The 20,633-nt window shown below is 32.4% G+C and overlaps 1 protein-coding gene across 3 annotated transcripts in view; it reads left to right on the top strand.

Annotated features, from left to right (window-relative positions):
• SLC4A10 (solute carrier family 4 member 10) overlaps nt 1–20,633 on the top strand; it is a 317,528-nt gene that overhangs the window by 172,437 nt on the left and 124,458 nt on the right. For all 3 annotated transcript variants that reach the window (XM_060016683.1, XM_060016684.1, XM_060016685.1), the window contains exons 5-6: nt 4,771–4,931; nt 11,909–12,097. In XM_060016683.1, coding sequence (XP_059872666.1) covers nt 4,771–4,931; nt 11,909–12,097 — 350 coding nt within the window. The remainder of the gene's footprint in view (nt 1–4,770; nt 4,932–11,908; nt 12,098–20,633) is intronic.

The following is a 20,633-nucleotide window of genomic DNA, read 5'->3' as shown; positions in this document are numbered from 1 at the left end:
CATCCAAACTGCTTGGAACTCACAAGAGTCTCCATTCTTGGTCTAAAAGATCAAGCCCCCAGTTTGAAAGAAATTATTCTAAAGGAAGGAGTTTTTGTTTTTAAAATGTCTTCTCAGATAGACAAGTAGTTCAATGGAACAGAATAGAGAACTAAGAAAAACTAACCCAAGTGCAGCTAACTGATTTTTGACAAAGGTGAAGGAAGAATTGTCTTTTCAACAAATGGTACTGGAACAATTAGAGAGCTATATAGAGGTAAAAAATATTAACTTCAATCTAAACTTCACAGTGTATACAAAAATTAATTCAAAATTAATCATAAATCTAAAACATAAAGCTGTACAACTGTTAGAGAAAACATAAGAGAAAATCTTCAGGACCTAGGGCTAGAAGATGAGTTTTTAGGCATGATACCAAAAGCACAATCTTTTGAATAAAAGAAGAAAAGAAAATATTCTTAAATTGGACTTCACCAGAATTAAAAACTTTTTGCTGTGAAAAATCCTGTTAGAGGATGAAGACAAACTACAGACAGGGAGAAAATATTCGGAAACCATATATTTGACAAAAATATTATATCTAGAATATGTAAAGAACTCTAAATGTTCAACAGTATGAAAACAAATCAATTGGAAAAATGGGCCAAAAAAAGGCCTTTCAAAGAAGAGATACACATGGCATATAAACACATAAAATGGTGTTCAACATCATTAGTCATTAGGGAAATGTAAATTAAAACCCCTATGAGATATAACTGCACACCTAATAGAATAACTAAAGTAAAAAAAAAGTCATAATAGCAAATGCTGGTGAAGATATAGAGACACTGGATCTCTCAGCTATTGCTGGTGTGAATGTAAAATGGTAGGACTGCTCTAGAAAACAGTTTGATAGTTTCTTATAAAACTAAGCATGCATTAGTAAATATGACTCAGCAATCACAGTCTTGGGCATTTATCCTAGAGAAATGAAAACTTATGTTCACACAAAACCTCTACATGAATGTTCATAGCAGCTTCATTTGTAATTGCAAAAACCTATAAACAACTCATATATCCTTCAATGGGTGAATGGTTAAATAAACTTTGGTACATCCATACAGTGGAATACTTTTCAACAATAGAAAGGAACAAACTATTGATATATACAACAACTTGGATGGATCTCAAGGACATTGTGTTTTAGTGAGAAAATGTCTATCTCAAAAAGTTGCAAACTATATGATTCCACTTACATAACATCCTCAAAATGACAAAACTATAGTGATGAAGAACAGATTAATGATTACCTGGGGAAAGAAACAGGGTGAAGATCGGGAATATAAAGGAAGCTCATTTGTGGTGATGGAACAGTTTTGTATCTTGATTATGGTGGTGGTTTTTACACACACACAAACACACGTACACCGCCCCCCCATATCTTCTCAAGATTCTTAATCTAAATATTCCCTTTCAAAGGAACCAAGATAAAATGATGTAGATGCTTCTTTACTTATTTAATTATTTTCACTGTTATCTGTAATTAAAATTTAACTATAAATTCCCTTAGAAGAAGGGGTTGGATCATTTTGCGTAGATCAAGAAGCCCATGGATATTTAAAAATGAATTTATTATTAGCGTTATTACAACTTACAAACAATATTATTGTATGGGTCAGACTATAGATTTATACTTAAGTAATTAAGAAACAATATGGTTTTTTAGTAATGTATCAACACTCTTTTCAGGATTTCTTGAGTGAAAATTTTAAATACAACATTTTAGTAGCAATTCTGTATAGAAAGATGACAGAAAGTACCAGAGCTCCAGAAAAGAGAAATCTATAGTCCCCCAAACAAAATTACACCCTTTTATGACCCTAATTCTTCTTTACCACACAACAGACTGGAAACTAGATTTCAAATCTAACAAGGTTCTTCAGTCAAAATAACACCAGCATAAGTGATGCTGTAAAGACTCCCTTCTTTTATTCTTTTTGTCTGAAAAAACACGTCATATGTGAGTAGTATATAAGGTGACAGAAGATTTAATAAAAGTTGTATCCACTCTCTTGGTACACCTTCTGTGGATAACATAAGATGAGAGGGAGAGAACACAGAACATTTTTCAACTTGAGATTTGTTCCAGACAAGAAGGAAAATTAAATGTTAAATCTGTTGTTTTCACTATAGGCTTTAGCATAAGATATCTTAGCTAAAAAAGTCCATAAATCCAACTGAAGTAATTGTATTATGGTAAAAAATGGGCACAGACTCTGGAGAAAAACAAGAACAGTTGGAGTTGATCTGGTTTGACAAGGTTAGTGACTAGGTGATCCTGGACAAGTTTTGAATGTGTTGAATTTGTCTCATCATTTTACAGATGAGAAAACTGTGGCCCAGAGAAGTTGAAAGACTTTCCCCTGGTCACACAGCAATTTAGATATAGAGTAGGGCCCCAAACCTAGATTTCTTTTTATTCCCAACTAGTCCAATACACTTTCCACAGTACTATCCCATTTCAAAATGTCTGTCAAGAGGTTGATCCTTGGAGATATTGACATTCACAATGTTACCATGTCCTTACTTTTATACCTGGCAAGAAATACTAGATTATTATATTTATCAAAAGTATATTCACTCTCACCATTAATTCTAATTAGGAACTTGATGCTGGTATGAATTGCTAAAATTTGTATCAGGATAGGCTAAATTATGCTAGAAAAAATATGCTGTCATTTCAAAAGCTTAAAGTCACAAAGGTTTATTTATGGTTCATGATACATGTCCATCATGAATCAGTAGAGGCTCTGCACCACTGCACTAGTCGTTACTCAGGGACTCTGGATGATAGAACTGCCTACATCTTGAACATAGCTGGTGGCCACAGAGGGGAAAAAGAGCTCCAGAGGGTCTCATCCTAGCAATGAAAAACTCCAGTCTGGAAGTGGCACAGATAATTTCTGCTCACAATTCTTTGTCAACAGTGGCCTCACCCAGTTAAAAGAAAGCCAGGTACTGATATCCTACTCTTTACTAAGAAGAGAGGGAGAACTAGTTATAGTTGGTGAGCAGTATTAATGACCATCCCATGATCTGTGATGCATTATGGCCCTGTAAAGGGCTGAAAATCATTAAGATTCACTAATATGAAAAAATTCCCAACTGTGTAGACAAAAATACTCTATAAAATTGTCACCATTTGAAGAGATACTGTCAGTGATTTGTGCTTAAATGTAAGTTTTTTCAACCTTCAAACATTCTCTAAACTTATGATAGGCATAAACATATGCCTGTACATTTTTGGCAGGCATAACTGTTCTTCCCTACTAGTTTCCTTTTTACTTCCTGACGTTTTCGTCCTTGAACTCTGAGGACAGATCCATAGCTGTCTTTATCGTTCTTGGAACTCTACATACTAATCTTTCTGACTAGCCCTTTTGCTTAGTTTTTTTAGCTGGCCGATACACTGGTTCTTAACTATACAAGATGTCCTCTGTTGGAGTTGGAGTTGGATCATTTGATTACACAAAACAGCAATAAAATATCATATAGATAGGAAATTTGAGTGATATTGCATGGAGAGAGGAAGTTAGCGCAAAAGTGACAAGGAGAGAAAATATGAGGAAAATGGTGGGGGATGGAGAGAGGAGAGGCATTTAGGCTAGGCTTCATTAGAAATGGTGGAATTAATATGGTTATCTACTAAGATTAAAAAGCAAGTCCCTAAAAGAATAAGAGATTTAGTGCTAGTGCCAGAGCAGTAAAATCATCGATTTCTCTTTATCCCTTCCATTTATCTTAGTTAGAAACAATCTCAGATATTACTACTCATTTCACTCCAAGAAGGCAGTGGTCTCCCATTTGGCACCGTGTTATCAAGGTTCTTCTATTCTCTGGCCCTGGCAGGAACACTCAGGGAATGGGGGCTGAGCTCAGTTCTCATAGATTTAGTCCCTAGGAAGTGACTACGATCACTAGATTTCATTCAAACAGGCCTAATAAGTGTTTTTCCTACAGAATAGTCCCCAAATTATACTAGCTTCCCTAAAAATCAAAGGGCAAAATTGTCAAGAGATTCAAATATTGTTTTAAGACCTCCCACTAAAAGAAAAATGAGTACTCTTTCATTTTCTTTTGCATTTTTTAACCACCGTTATCTTTCCACGTAGTGTACTCTTTTTATTAGTTCTACAACAGATTCCCTGTGACCACTGACTAAACATTTATATTGATATATTTTTTCAGTGCTAGAAAGATTAATTAAAAAAACTGAGTTTTTGTTTGTTTTAAACATATCTTTCAATGACAGAAAGAATGTTTGTTAAATGGAATTAAAATGAAATAAACCAGATGACTTGGGCTGACTTTTACATACTTCTGAAATCCTTGAAACCAAGAAGTAATGGGAATAGCTTTATACTTCTACCTTTTATTGTTGGGATAAAGGTTCATTCATCTACAATGTAATATTCAATGTGCTGATAATAATATTTATTTGTAACTTGGGAAAAATTCAAAATTAGGTAATTTAATGCCTGAAGGGAGATCTCTTAAAGTGAATGCAATGCATGTTCTATGGAAATATTTTTGCCGTAAATATCAGTGTCTTTATGGTAGTAAAATCATTTTTTTTATACTTATGGCTAAAATTCACCCCCCTTTCTTTTTTTTCATCTTGGAATGGCCTTCTTTTAATGTGCTTTGTTTTAAGAATAATTTTATAGCAGGGTAGTAGTGAAATAAGAACGTGTTACAAATTTTAAAAAATTCTAATATTTATTTGTATAGGTGGTTGAAGTTTGAAGAAGATGTGGAAGATGGAGGGGAAAGGTGGAGCAAGCCTTATGTGGCTACTCTATCACTGCACAGCTTGTTTGAGTTGAGAAGTTGTATTCTGAATGGAACTGTGTTGCTGGACATGCATGCCAACACTTTAGAAGAAATTGCAGGTACATCCTTTTGTCTCCTTAGTCTATTTCACACTTATGGGTACAGCTGATTTTTTTAATTCCCTTTTTCTTATAATTCTATACACGTGTGACCTTTAGGAAATTAATTCTCGTGATCAGTGTATGAGACCTCAAAAATAACTTTGTTTTATCACCTCATTTAAGATAAAAGAAGTTGAATCTCAGAGAAATATGGTCTAACATGCCAGTGGCAAGTCTAGAACAAGAATCTCTTGGTTTCCATTTAGCATATATTGTTTTTCACCATCATATGTAATTAGACTGTCACCATTAGAAAATTGAAGGAAAAATCCATAAAGCTAGAGATTGATTTTTTTCAATATTCAAATACATGAAAAAGGCAAATGAAAAAGTTTCAGTAATTAGGAAAAATGTTAGCTTAGAATAGAACAGAAAGGTATGGCCATTTATTTTAAACTGAATTAACAATCTTGAATTCCAGAGGAGGCCAAGTGATGCAGTTTAGATTGGTTTATAATTAACACTATGGCTTGTGTCTGGGATGAATGATTTGTACTAGAAGTCTATTATGGCTATATCACACAAGCAGTTATATTTAGGAAGCATCTTACTGTTACTCTGCAAATAAAAGCAAAGAACTCCTATATCTTTTCAGCTGGAAGACAAACATTTTAGCAAAAACAAAATAATACAAAAAAAAACACGGAAATGAGTTTTGAAAGGGTATAAACGAAATGGTTAATGGAGATTTTTAAAAATAAAAACAGAGCTAGGACTCAGGCAGTTTTAAAAATTCCTAGTTCAGAAAAACATAAAAGCAGTTCCATGTGGAATTTATTTGTGGAGTAGAAAGACTTCAGAGAGACTTCAGTGTCTTAATTATATTGTAGAGATGGGGAAAAAACCCAAAACACTCTGTGTGTTTTTGGATCACATAAACGAGAAAATATTGTATTAGAAAAATAATGTATCTAATTTAATCTTCAGAATAACCTCATAAAGTAAGTGCATTCCCATATTTCAATAAGAAAATAGAAATTCTGAAACTTTCATGGTTCCAGTTCCATTTAAGGGTCTCTGACTCTAAGCTCCATGTTCCTTCTATTACACTACAACTACTGTCTGAAGAAAGAGATGGCTTGAAATGGTTGTTGTTAATTCCTTTAAAATTATTTATTTGGCTGTTGGTGCTGACAGGCATACATACATTGCAATATGTGTGAAAAAAAAAAGTAAGCATGGAGAGATATTTTGGCTCACAATATTAAGCACAAACAAAAATACACACACACAAAAAAACAGGAAAGATGAGCTTTCCTCCCCTCAGTTTCATACAACACTTATAAAGAGATTACCCTTTAAAATACAGAACGAGAGCCTAAACGACGATATAAAGTTAAATACAGTATACTTTTTGGAAGAACACAGGATACAGTAACAGGTCACACTAAATCAAGACTTAAAGAAATGACTAACATGGAAATTAGCAAACTTCCTGAGAACGCTGGTATAGTAGCCTTCCAATTCAATTTCCTAGCTTTACATTATGGAGTATTGCTGATACCCAATAAAAATTTTTATGTTTTAATTATGAATGAAATGGCTGGGTTCTTCCTAGTACTTTGCAGTTTAGGAAGCTCTTTTTAGTAATTCTACAACTATCTTTTTGATATTCAAAACAAACTTGGGGCTTAGTATTATTATTGTTATCCTTCATAAATAAAGTGACTCAGAAGGTTAAAGGTCTTGCCCAAAATAAGGAGTTTATTTCTGCTACTTATGTCAGTGATGGCATTACCTTTGAAAATGGATTAATTCAAATGAGTTTTGGATTGGCTGTATGTAATGAAGCTGTCAAATTCCTCAACCAGGCAAAATTAGCCTCAGAAAATTCTCTTCATAGTTTTACCAGGCTTTAAATTTCTTAAAACGTGTAATTTCTAATGCTTTCTTTAGGAATTTATTTCTACCAGGAAATATTCTCCTGTTATAATTTGACTAAAACTCTGTTGTTTATCACCTTAGCTTGGTTTTGTTGTCTAAACTTATGCTTCCTTTCCCTAAACCTGCCCTCTTCCCCAAGCTCAACTCTGTAGAATATGTAAAGGTTGTTAGCTCTGTTGAATCTAGCTTTTTAAAGCAAATTACATTTTCTAAGTCTATTCTTACAAATGAAAGTACTTCAGTGGAAGTCTCAATATCCCAAATAGGTTTTTAGTATTCTTTCTTCTCCTCTAATTAGTCTGTATTTTTCTGCCTCCAAAGTAGACCAGCTTTTTTAATGTCCCATTTTCAGTGTACAACAGTGTAAACTGCCATTCAGAAAAGGTCAGTAGTTTAGAGTTAACACCACGTAGAAAAATAGGATTACAAGTACCTGAGTTGATCGTTGTTTCCTTAGGTTCCTTTTCAATCATTAATGAGAAGAGATTCTCTCTCTTTGAGTAATTTTAATTTGGTGTATTTAATCCAAAGGTATTTATTTCTGCCCTCAATAAAATCTCATTAATAAATTTTCTCTGATAGCTTGTAATTATTTTTATTGTTTACTTATTGATATTTTTACTTTGTGACAATTTAGCTGTATTACGAAGTTTGTAGTAAATGTTTTACATTTTGAAGACCTCTAACTTTGTATTTTCACATCCATTACTATATTTTATTATCACAGAAACCTTATGAGGTAGGGAAGAGACTATTTCCTACATTTTATAAACAGATAAATAGAAAGTGATACATTACAGGTAACACTTGCAGAGATGGGAATAATTTCTTTTGATTAATCTATAATCATAAATTTTGTTTTTTTCTATTTCATGATAATTTGGGACCATAGTGATTAACTTTAAGATTTGGAACTTTTTCTTCACCTCTTATTTATCATACTTTTCTATATGTTAGGCAGTTGCTAATGTATTAGTCGCTAGTTTCTGTTTTGCAAAAGCTAGATATAATAGTTTATCTTTAAGGGCTCTAAGCCCTCGTCCTTTGCAAATGCACAGGCTCTGCAGCTTAATGTTTTCTAGACATTTCCTAGTAGAGGAATATGACCCAGATATTGTTTTAGAATGGTCAAGGATTTTTATATCAATGTTCTGATATGTTTTTAATAGACTCTTAAATAATTCTTTAAAGAGATTTTTGCAGACTTAGCAGGAGAAAATCCCATTTGTATCTGGCAGGTCTGTCAAGAATTTCTGGTGTAATTAAAGTAGGATTTTCTTTTGGATAAAGTTAATTTAAAAGTGTCTATTTCCCAATGCTTTAAGGAACTCAGAATAAATATAAACTTCTTCCTTCAAAATATTACTTAACTTTTCAAATCCAAAATTCTCCAGATATATTTTCTTATCCTGATTTATTCTGATATGTATATGTATAATTGTATTAAAAATGCTTCTCAATTATATTCATATAAATTATAGGAAATTTTACGGTTTATGTTAATCTCTTTTAAATTCAGCACCGTAAAGATTAATAATGGAAATATTACCTCTGTAGTGTGTCTACTTTAACCTATTGCTGTCAATGAGGGTAAGATATTAAAACCAAACCAAAGTTAGTACCATGGACAGATTAACAATCATAGTTCTCAACTCATTAAAACAACTCTTGCTGTTTAAAATCTTTCATCAAAGGAAAAATCCACAGTTTGCTCCACCGAATATAATCTGCAGATTTGGGAGTATGTTAATAGCCATATATATATATTTTAATGCCTATGCTATTACCATCCTTGGTCTGGAAAGTAAGTTTTCTTACGGTAATTTACATTTTTATTACATACATTCCTGTTAGTACTGTCAACCAAACTGTAAAATTTAGAACCCCCTATTGCCCACTTCTCCCCCAGCATCTTTGAAGACAATGGATTTTTAAGACAAAGCAATTATACGATCATCTTTAAAGAAGCGGAGATTTATATAGAGTCTGTAAAATCTCATGGTCTCTAGAGGCTTTCGTTCAATAGTCAAATGGATTGATCATGACAAAATAATTGCCTGATTAAGATGAAAAGTATTTTTTCACTTTCTGAGGTTTTTCTACACAAATACTGCTAGTTTTTCTGGAGGCTGTTTAGTGCTAGAAGACTGTGACCAATTTATCCCTTTTCTTCTTGCTTCTTCTCTTATCATCCAGATCCTGGCATTGAGCTTTGGCAGGCTGGACTGTATTATTTAGGCATCATAGCCTGCTGAGATTGTTGGTCTTGACTCTGGGCCTAAAGCCATTATGGCCCATTATCCTTTCTTACTTTTCAAGGTTAATACTAATATATATTATAGTGGTGAAGAGCACAGTGTAAGTGATTAGTGAATCACACTCGCTTTGATACTTAAATTTCACCTTAGCATAAGTTATATTCTTAAGCAAGTTGATTAACTCTTCCAGTTCATTAAGACATTGCTTGGTCATGTTATACCTTAGAGGAGTTTGCTATGTATTTCCGCGACTAATGAGCAGATGAGTGTTCTTTTCTATTTATCTTATGTAACTGTTTTATACAAAGACGTTATCTCTGAAAAACTTTGAAGCTAGTGACTTATTTTTCGTAGTGCTTAGGCCTGGAAAGATTGTGCTTTGATAAGAATGAAAAACTATAACCATGTGCATGTTTTATTACATGATTAATTTTTATTCTGATTAGAATATTGAACTGGGGATACATATCATGGTTTACAGATGAAACTGCTGCATGATGGTATCCTTTTGGTGTCTGAATAATCTACTTTACAACTCCTATCATGAAGTATATAATGCATATTTTATATACATTTTTCCATCTTAGCAGGGTTGCAGTGTAAAGTCATGTATGTTGACAATTTATCATTTCCTTTATTTCAAACTAATCCAAGGGTTTTATAACTACTGATCTCAAAAAAACTGAGATATAAGTTTAAATATTCTACACTATCATACATTTTCAGAACTGGAAGAGACTTTGGAGGTAATTATAGTGGGCATTATGGCTGACTCCCAGACATTCATTCTACCTCTTTCCATTGTAAACAGCCAAGTGATAGAACAAAGTTGGCAAATTATGCTCTATATGCAAATATGGCCACTGCCTGATTTTGTTAGGCATGTGAGCTAAGAATGGTTATTATATTTTATATGACTGAAAAATAATAAAAAGAAAATCAATATTTTGCAACATGAAAATTATATGAAATTCTAATTTTAGTGTCCATAAAAAAGTTTTATTGAAACACAATTATGGTAATTTGTGTACGTGTTGTCTATGGCTACTTTCATGCTATAAAAATGGAGTTGAGTAGTTGTGACAGAGATTGTATGGCCTGCAAAGCCTAAAATATTTATTATCTGGCCCATTACAGAAAAGGTTTGTCTACCTCTGGTTTAGGGAAATGAGTCCACAGTGGAGGGCAGTTCTTGATTAGTCTAAGCCAACTGGGGAGCCCATCTTCTTTGTCAGTTGATTGGCTCAGCATAGACAGGACTATGTCAGTTGAGCTTAGAATTGTTCCTGGGTAGGGGAAAAAGGACTTTTCTTTCAAGAAAAAGTCACAAAAAGGCAAAGAGTCTCTGATATGAACAAAGATGTGTATCTCCTTGTTGCTGCTGGCAGCCACCTTGTGACCATAAGGAAAATAGCCTGAGGTTAAAGCTCACACCTCGAGGAGGGGGAAGCTGACAAAATCACAGAGAAATGGAGTTAAATCCAACCTAACTTTGATTTTTCTGTTATGTAAGCCAGTGAAATTTATTGTTTTAGATAGTTTGATTTGGGTTTTCTGTTATTGATAAATCCAACTTTGCCTCTGCTGGATACACTATTATAAAATACAGATAAATGATTTAAAACCAGCAAAAAATTTAAACCATGAGCCCATAACCTACTTAAAGGAAATCGCAAAGAAAATCTTGTACTGGGAAATATTTACTGAGGGCCTCAATATTCCAATCAGTGCATTAGGTGCCTTATGTCCTGGCAACAATGCTGTTATGAGATAGCTATTACCTCTGTCTTAGAAATAAGGACACTGCGACTCTTCAACTTTACAAGGTCACACAGCTGGAATGTGGGACAGTGATCCAAGTCTGTTTCTCCAGTCGTTTCCTTTTCACACTGAAGGAAAACATTATTTGGAAAGGAGGATTCTGCTAATTTTCAAATCTTCAGTGTACTCAGTGGGGCAGCGGGAGACAATGCATTGTAATCTGTTTTGCATAAGGAGTTAGCACCTCAGAAAATCAAATAGAGTTAATATTTGATCATATGAACGCAGATTAATTACACTGAGGTTTATTGAGGTGATCTTTGTATTACCAAGAACTCATCTACTCATTTTCTAGGCATTTCTGACACATATGGTAAATATCAATCTGCTTAGTTATAGCCTTCTGAAATCTCACCTTTTATTCTTTGTTTTATGGGTATAGAAGGTTTTCTAAAATATAAACACATTATCAAGGAAGGTTTGAGAGGACTGACTTTATATTAATGTGAAAGAATTGTTTACTCTCCAAATGCAACCAGCTGGGTAGTTGCCTAAGCCTCCTTGCATCAGATTTTAACCGATGGACTTAAGGAAGAAACATGGAAATTATTCTCTACTAGAAAAAGGGAGGAAAACCATATTAAAATATATGTATGAGGCTTTTTAATTTTAAACATGCTAATCATATTTATATTACTCCTGATACTATTCCCTCTCGTCAGTGTGAATAATGGAGAACATAAAGCACTTTGTTCTCGATACAACTATTCCTGTTTGAAAAATAAAACTCCATAAGATCATTACATATTTAAAAATGAATGGTTTATTTTCCCAAATCTTTCTTGTGTAGCATTTCTACAAAGAAAGACAAACTTCTGTTTCTAAGACCATACTTAGAGATTTTTTAAAGGAATTCATTCCTATTTTAAGAGGAATAATATTATCTAGGGTATGCATATTTGGACTCAGTGGTTCACTACTGGAACATTACAGGAAAGCTGTGCTCATTTTCTTTCTACCTTCACTCTTCAGATATGGTCCTTGATCAACAAGTGAGCTCAGGTCAGCTCAATGATGATGTACGCCACAGGGTCCACGAGGCACTGATGAAACAGCATCACCACCAGAATCAGAAAAAACTCACCAATAGGATTCCCATTGTTCGTTCCTTTGCTGATATTGGCAAGAAACAATCAGAACCAAATTCCATGGATAAAAATGGTAAATATTTCTTTATTATATTCTTATCGTTTATTATAGTTGTCTGAAATATCAAAGTCCTTTAAAATATGTCTTACTTGAAAATGATCTATTGAAATTCAGATTGTTGTGGTAGAATTGTTTCTTTTCATATTCATGTATTGTTTTATTATCAGGCATCAAACTGTAGAAATTTTATTAACAAAGATTTAAAGTTTCCTGAAAGGCTCATGAAAGAATGCAAGGAAAATTTTATCTAATAAGAAGTTATACACTCAAATGTAGTAAACATAAACTGAATGTCAATTGCATCACAAATAAGGCTCTAGTCTTTGTCTCATAGCTTGAGAATGTAATGCAATGCTTTGACGTAAGGTCTTTTAGTTAAAATGAATAATGATCAACATTTAGTGATTGTGGAAAAAAAGATATTGGCTTCATGTTGCTCATGGTCAACAAATCCCTTTCTAGATTACAGTTGAAAAGAGCAGCTAGTGCATTACTTGTGTCTCTACATATATTAAGCCTGATTTCTAGTTCATGGGCTCATCGCTCTTTGCAGTACTACATCATCAATAAGAGCCTCCGCACTTACCATCTTGGCTCACCAACATAGATGAGCCATTATCATTTGATAGTAAACAACCATTGATAGGAATTGATAGAAAACAACCATTGTTTTCTAGCAGTCATTCATGACTTACTCCTTGGCAATCATGAAGCAAAAACAGTGTTTCTAATTGTTTTATCCTTTCTTCTGTATTTTGTTCTCTCTTTGCATCCATTTGACCCTTCATCTTTTACATTAAGGAAGTTGCTTAGAAATCTCTTATCACTCATCCTTTCCATCAGTCTTGTGAAGGAAAATGAAGTTATCATGAGGATGACATGAATTGGTTACACTTCCGCTAGCTATAAAAGTTCCCAGTTTTAAAAGATACAAATTAATGAAAAGTAATTTCAAATGTTTTACTAGAAAGACTCCGATTTCCACAAATAGACTAAGCATGTGTATTGACAGCATGGACTTTATGTAATTTCACTCCTATTTTCAAAAGCTTCAGAGATGCTTTATATACAAATGCATGAAAATGAGTTTTTTTTCAGATTCTGCTTTATATGGGAATTTTTACCAGTTTTCATACTACTGAATCAAATATGCACACGTAGAATAAATACTTTAATAAATAAATAAAGATGGTTAGATGTACTGTTGTCTCAGAACACAGAACTAGTTCTAAATAATTTTTGAAATACTCATTTGATTTTTTAAAAAACCCTTCAATGACTGAATGTGTAAATCATTGTTATATTGAAGACTCTGTAGTTGTGTATATATTAAGTTCAATAAAAGTGTTATGAGTGCTTTATGGTATATACCAACTTGTATTTGTAGATCCCACTGGATATTTTGAGGATTTATAACTTGCTTTGAATTACATCATGTATTTAAAATATATTCATATTCTAAATCACAATTTGCTTTAAAATATGTTATATATGAAAATGATAAAAGGAAGCTTTTATATTCTGAAACTTACTATAAATATAGTACTTTTATTATGCTTACAATACTAGCATATATTTGATATGATGAAATTAAGAAAACAGATTAAGATATTTATGAATTTTGACTATGGACTTATGTCTATGTGATTCTAAAGACCTTATTAAAATATTCTCATTAACTAAATCTCTATGAATGCAAGCACATTTTATAAAAATAAACTTCTGCCTTTATTTCATTTACCTTTACTGGAAATCAGACCATAAAATATATGTCTATGAGAATGTTATGTGTTTATTCAAAGATGCAAGGATTTTGGGTTGTGAACTAGCTGTATATCTCAAACTTCACTGGGGATAACGTTTACTATCAAATGGTTTTATTGCATTATGTTTTTGGAGGGAAGAGGGTACTGAATTCACTGGATGAATTGTTTTTTTTAATGTCATGTAGACCTGGACACACTGCTTGTTACAGCTCTAAACTTTCATTAAACATAAGAAGAGGTGACAGAATTATAGCTTTAAATCGTAAAGTCCACATATAGATACATATACATACAGAGTTTTTTCTTTTTTTAATTTATTTATTTAATTTATTTTTGGCCGCACTGGGCCTTCGTTGCTGCACGCGGGCTTTCTCTAGTTGCCATGAGTGGGGGCTACTCTTCCTTGTGGTGCATGTGCTTCTCATTGCGGTGGCTTCTCTTGTTGCAGAGCATGGCCTCTAGGCACGCGGGCCTCAGTAGTCATGGCACAAGGGCTCAGTAGTTGTGGCTTGCGGGCTCTAGAGCGCAGGCTCAGTAGTTGTGGTGCAGGGGCTTAGCTGCTCTGCGGCATGTGGGATCTTCCCGGACCAAGGCTTGAACCCGTGTCCCCTGCATTGGCAGACAGATTCTTAACCACTGCGCTACCAGGGAAGTCCCCAGAGTTTTTCTGAGAGCCTACTTTTTGTCCTATTCAGGCAATTGCTTAGTTTTTCTGAAAACTAGAATATGAGTAGTTCTGAAATGATTCTGTCACCATCTGTACAATCAGCCTTTATCTGAACACATACAGATCCTTTTGAGGCATACATTAAGGTAATAAAAACTTGGAAACATTTCTAATAAGATTCATATATCCAATTAAGTATTGTTGTAGAAGTGGTTTCCTAAGCCTAGGCTTATAACACCTCCTTGTGACTCTGTTTTGCTTCCTCAAACACTTTGCATAATTATGTGTGTTAAGAATTCTGAAAATGTGAATAGACTTCACCAATTCAGAAATAAATCTCCTACCCAGAAGTGAAAAGAAGTGTGAAAGACCTTTATTACTAAGGTTCTCAATCTACTCATGAACTCTAACAACTGATAAACTCTAGATAAACAAACAAATCAAAATTCATAGCTGTAAATATAGATTTGACATTCTGCTTCAAAAAATGCAGTAGAGATTTAATCTTTTTGTGCAGTAGTACAGAGAGATACAGAAGGATTTCAATACATCCAAAATGGTAAAAATAATATTCCCATTATTAAAAAAAGAAACTCTTCAGTAAAGTATATCAGGCAAAAACTGACCTGTTTTAAAAATTAAGATTATAGATTAGGAATTAAATAGAGTGAGTATCTTCTAGAGACTTGAAAACAGAAAACATTTTCCTTGCCAAGCATAAGGATGGAAATAAACCCCCTCTTGTTTAATATACCTTTTACTTTAGAAATGAAACAATTGAAATTCCCTCAGAAAACAAACTGATGCTTATATACAGAATTCTAAAAGAGTCATATAGAATAAAGTTTCTACTTCCTTAGTTGACCTGTTCCTTGAACATGCTACCTTGGTAGTAGTCCCAAGGGTTAAGCATTCAGATATTTCAATCTGAAGACCAAATGGGGTTCTTTCCCATTTTATAGATTAGATTTACAAGATAGTGATTTTCTTGCTTCTCTCCTCCATCTGCACTATTTTGTTCATTACATTTTTAGTGCTTTGTGATAATTCGTCAATCGCTCCTCCAAATACGCTAGCTTAACTACTTTGTATAATTTTTTTCTTGGTGTACTGCACGTTCTCTTAAGGGCTAAGATGCCGGATGTGATGGATTCACCAGGCATTTTTAATGCCACCATGCTGTGTTTAACTTTCACGTTTCATTAAGCATCAAAACTGTGAGAATTAAGTGTCTGATTCTGATGTTTCAATAAAAAGTGATAGCTACATTTGGCAAAGGAACAGCAAAAAAATAATAGAAAAATCATATCTTCTTTAACATTAGAACTCTGAAAAGGATGTTGTGGAAACTACTTAAATATATCAAGAATATTTGAATAATTTCTTGAAACTAGAAGGACTTTCTAAAATAAAAATAAGACTTTTGTTTTTAGTGATCTAGAAAGCAAGGTATACCAGTATTTGTATTCATCATTTAGGTCATATATTCAATTGTATTTGAGACTTTGGCTTACAAATCTACTCTAAAATATTATTATACTTTTGATAACCTTTACATTAAAAAAATAACTTAAGACTCAGTTTCCTTAGGTGTAGGGTGTCTTCATTCCACTGTTTCCTTTAGTAATAATTCTAACTCTATTTCTTTTCCTTCACATATCTTTTCTCTCACCTATTCTGAGTACTTTCCAGTTGTCCCTTTTATTTAGGATCTTAAAAGGAGTTACAGAGCAGAAGGTGTCTGACTTACTTTCAAAACTACAGGTTACTGGAGAACATTTAGATTTGGAAGGATGGGATGACTTGACTCTTTAGGCCTGCATAGATTTTAGCCCTTAAAGTAATGTACACTTCTGTATTGTGAATGATTTTTATTTATGGCTTTTGAAAATCAGTTTTATGGGTTTATAATTGTGTCTTTTTACAAATGCGGTACTTTTTTATTTTCAGATGTACAATGTTTTATGTGTGTTTAGATATTTATATGCTGTCTTATTTTTTAAATACTGTGGTCTCATAAATAAGATATCAAGAGTTTAAAAAAGTATTCCTTATAATGTTTTATCTTGAAGAAAATAAAGCTCAAATAATAATTCTTAGAATTACTTGAAAGAAAACATTTAAAAACTCATGTAGATGATAGAATTAAACATTATATAATAAAGGTGTTTTCCATTGTTCCAAAAAAAAATCAGGATGACATTGTTGACACAGCTGGTGGGTCTGTTGAGAGACTGTATTGTTGCTACTGAGTTTTGGAATCTCAAGACTAAGTCTTAACAGCAAAAATATTTCTAGTATGATGTGTTTAAATTGGTTATTTCTTATCTTACATTAATTATTTTCAGGCATACCAGTTTTTCTCCAACTTTAATTGTGTGCATACTTTCATGTTTTTGAAGTATAGCTGACCTAATCGACATTTTCTAAATATTTAGCCTTTCTTTCTTCTTGTTTTCTATTCCCATGAATAAATGTATTGTTACACATGTATGTAACTTTGTCATTCATTTTTATATTTCTTTATTTTGCTCTGTCTTGTGTCTGTCTCTAACAGGCTCATCTCATCTCTGTACCTCCCTCATCTCCTACCCTTTGGGTACTCTAAATGCGTTGAAGGTTTCTGAGGTAGTGTAAACCAGCTTGGTCTCTAGGTTAATAGTAATGTACCTTCATGTCTTCATCCCAGTTTCCTTCTATTACACATGATTTTCAGTGGATTAAGCAGTAGCAAATACTGATATGCTTCAGTGGTATCTTATTCTCCTATTGATTTGAATTTGGCTAAATAGAAATTTAAAAGCTGCTGTTTTATAATACTTATATATGTAATTTATTTAAAGAGGAAGAAAACTGTAAGTAAGGACTTGAATTAATGTAATTTTAATACATTTTTTGAGAACATATTTATGGTTGTCTTTCAATACTGAGATGCTTTAATGATACTGACACTACTTAAAGTAGAAAACAGTAATTCTGACATAGTCTCATGCTCTCCCCACAACTTTATGATGAGGAAAATGACTCTGCCAGTTTTGCAGTGGACTTGGTGAAAAATTTTTTGTGTAACAAGCAGAAAAGCAGAGCTTCCATTTTCTAGTTAGAGGTTGCTTGAATTACTTTCAGTTTTCTCCTGTGCTTGCCCAAATCTTTTATGATTTGCCTTGGAAAAGTACATGGCCTATAATAACTTTATATCTAACTTATATATGATCCCTACATGGAGGTCCAGAGGAAAAAATGAATTCATGACTCAAAGGAAAATTAACTCAAGCAGTTGCTGATATGAATACTATATAATATGCACTTTAATTGATAAGATGTATAACAAATATTGGAATTTTGGATTTAAGATGGTGAACTCTTTGAGTTTAAAAGGTTGGAAAAATTAAAATATATGGTAAATATATAAGGATGATGTTAGGTTTCTCAAATGTTTACATTCATATAGTCATGAACATATCTCAATTAATAATAATAGTGTCCAATTTTCATTCATTTTTGAATAATTTACCCTGAATATAATAAAGTTTTAAGTTAATAAATGTCTCTTTTTGGATAATCATCTCAATTTCTCAAAGTTATTTAGATATTAACAGATGTGATTAAAAATTGTGATGACATTTACTTATAGAATATATTAGTACGGACAGTGATGAGTGGGCATAGTGAAGGCAATATAAAGAAATAGGCAAAAATATGTATGTTCAAAAGCATTGTGGCATATTGATGAGGAAAATTATCATAAAAAATAGCATTCATAAAACTTCCACACATATATGGGAATTCTAAATCCTAACTTTATACTATTTTGTCTTGGAGGGGGGAAAATCCTAGCAAATTCTTTGTTATCCCTTTAGGACACATATTCACTTTCTGGCTGAATGTAAAGTCCTGTACCTGAAAATTGTCTTCTGTGAACTAGTATTGTTTTAGGTATCAATGAGAAAATAAGAGATGCCCTTTCAAAACCTAAATTTACTGATTCTTCTTATGTAATAGTATTTGAGTTAATGAAAGTCATTTTGAAATCTAAGCCCATCACCTTCTTCTGAAAGGCAGTGATAACTGGACTAAACTAAAGAAATCTAAGTGTTTAGACAGAAAAAGATTATAGTTGATAACAGAATTATAACAATTATTTAATTTATGAAATTTCCAGTAGTTAGACTATAATTCATGTGCAGGCTTTAGATGGATAGGTAGGTAGGTAGGTAGGTAGGTATATAGGTAGGTAGGTAGATGAAGCAAATAAAATTTTAAGCTTTATTTAAAGGCTTCAAGTTATTCAAAATAACCCAAACCAAACCTCTCAGTTTAATTTTTAAATAATAATACCTATGCATTTTTCAGGTTTTCAGTTACTGCCTTGAAAGTATACACATTAATGTGTTGTTTCATTTTAACAAATTAACATACACATTGAGAAATAAGATTTGGAGTACTTTTTAAACTTTGATGAGATTAAATGTAGTTACTAATATTTAGCTATTATCTCTGAAATAAAAGAGATATCAAACTTGTGGTTTATATTCCTATGTCACAGGCTGGTAGTTTTTACGCTTTTTTCCTGCAGTAGCATACATTCTATGCACATACCTAGAATCTAGAACTAGCAGGGAAATTTCTGTCATCTCATATGTCTCCTGCTAGTTAAATACTCTCCACTAGGTCATTATCCGTATCACTTAAAATAGTCATAGAAAATATTTTTCAAATCCCTTCCTGATTATCAACTTTATGAGGTAATATTTTGTAAAATTTTCAGAACAAGAATAGCATTGAACAATAAATCTCAAATATATTAATACTTACAAGAGGAAATACAAGTGCCAATGTTTTAAACATATCTCATGAGCTGAAGGTAATTTATGAAATATTCTGCTTTTAAAGTATATATGTGAAAACATAGGCTATCCAATTTCTTCAAATCTTAAGTTACAGCATATTTTCTATCCAATGAAATCTCTTCAAAGTTGATGAGTTTGTACTGGGTTGACTATTTTTGTATGTTTGCTGATTGAGTTAGATAATTGTTCTTCCATGTAGTTTTATATCACATGAAATAAGTTATTATAAGAAAGCAGATATATGTTTATTTAATTTAGCCATGCCTTGAATTTCACTGTTCAATTTTACAGAACATTCAGTAAATTTAGGTTTAAATATATCTAATGTTCTAACTCATGAAAATATGGAGAAATGATGTGAAACTGGTGATTGAAGACATCTGTTAGTAGCACAAATGCATTATGTAAAAGGTTTTTTTAAAACTACAGTTATTATTTTGAGAATGATATTAAATGGCTGCTAATGAACAGTTCACAGTCATAGCTGCACGCTGCAGTTAGAAATGGGAGAATGAAAATAAGTGGTGCAGCTTAAGTCTGTCACTTCTCTAAAGTTAATATATTTTTTTGGAATTCACTGTAATCAGAATTTGTGTTGCAATTATACTCCAATAAAGATGTTAAAAAATTATAACTTTTATATACTTATAAAATTATACTTTATATTGATAGGTGTGTCACTTTAGAAATTGTTTAGGATTGTATTACTCTCAGATTTTTATGTTCTAAATCTATGTCATTTATAGAAGTGTTGTATCATGTAGGGTCAATGATCAATTCTACTGAACTGAACTCCCTCTCATAGTCTAGGGTAAGACACTTCCCCTATAGGTCACAAAAGAGCAGAATATCCTTAAAAAAAAAAAAAAAGAATTTGTGTGCATGGTTTAAGGTGAATTTGCTTTTAAAATCATTTGAAAAATCTTCACCAAATGTATTGCTTTACTTTGTTTAGTGAAAACAATGAAATATTTAAATTTTAGAAGAATCTTAAGCCCATTACTGTCTGGCAATATAACAATTTTAAACCATAAAAAAATTGTACCTATTAATAAATGACCCCTGCCTGAGAGGCTTAATAGTTCAAAAAGCCAAATTATAGTAATATTTGAAAGTAAATTATCAGTGTTTTAAGTCACGCTTAAATTCTAGTTAACAAAGAATAAGTGGATTTCAAGAGAATTTAAAGAATTTAAAGAAGAGGTATTTGTATATACACTAGCAGTTTAGAGAAATTCAGTAATTGGAGAAGATGAAACTAAAGG

The sequence above is a fragment of the Delphinus delphis genome, chromosome 7 (assembly GCF_949987515.2).
Source record: "Delphinus delphis chromosome 7, mDelDel1.2, whole genome shotgun sequence".
NCBI lineage: Eukaryota > Metazoa > Chordata > Mammalia > Artiodactyla > Delphinidae > Delphinus > Delphinus delphis.
Note: the sequence above shows the minus strand (reverse complement) of the source record. Positions and strands in the feature narration are given on the sequence as shown.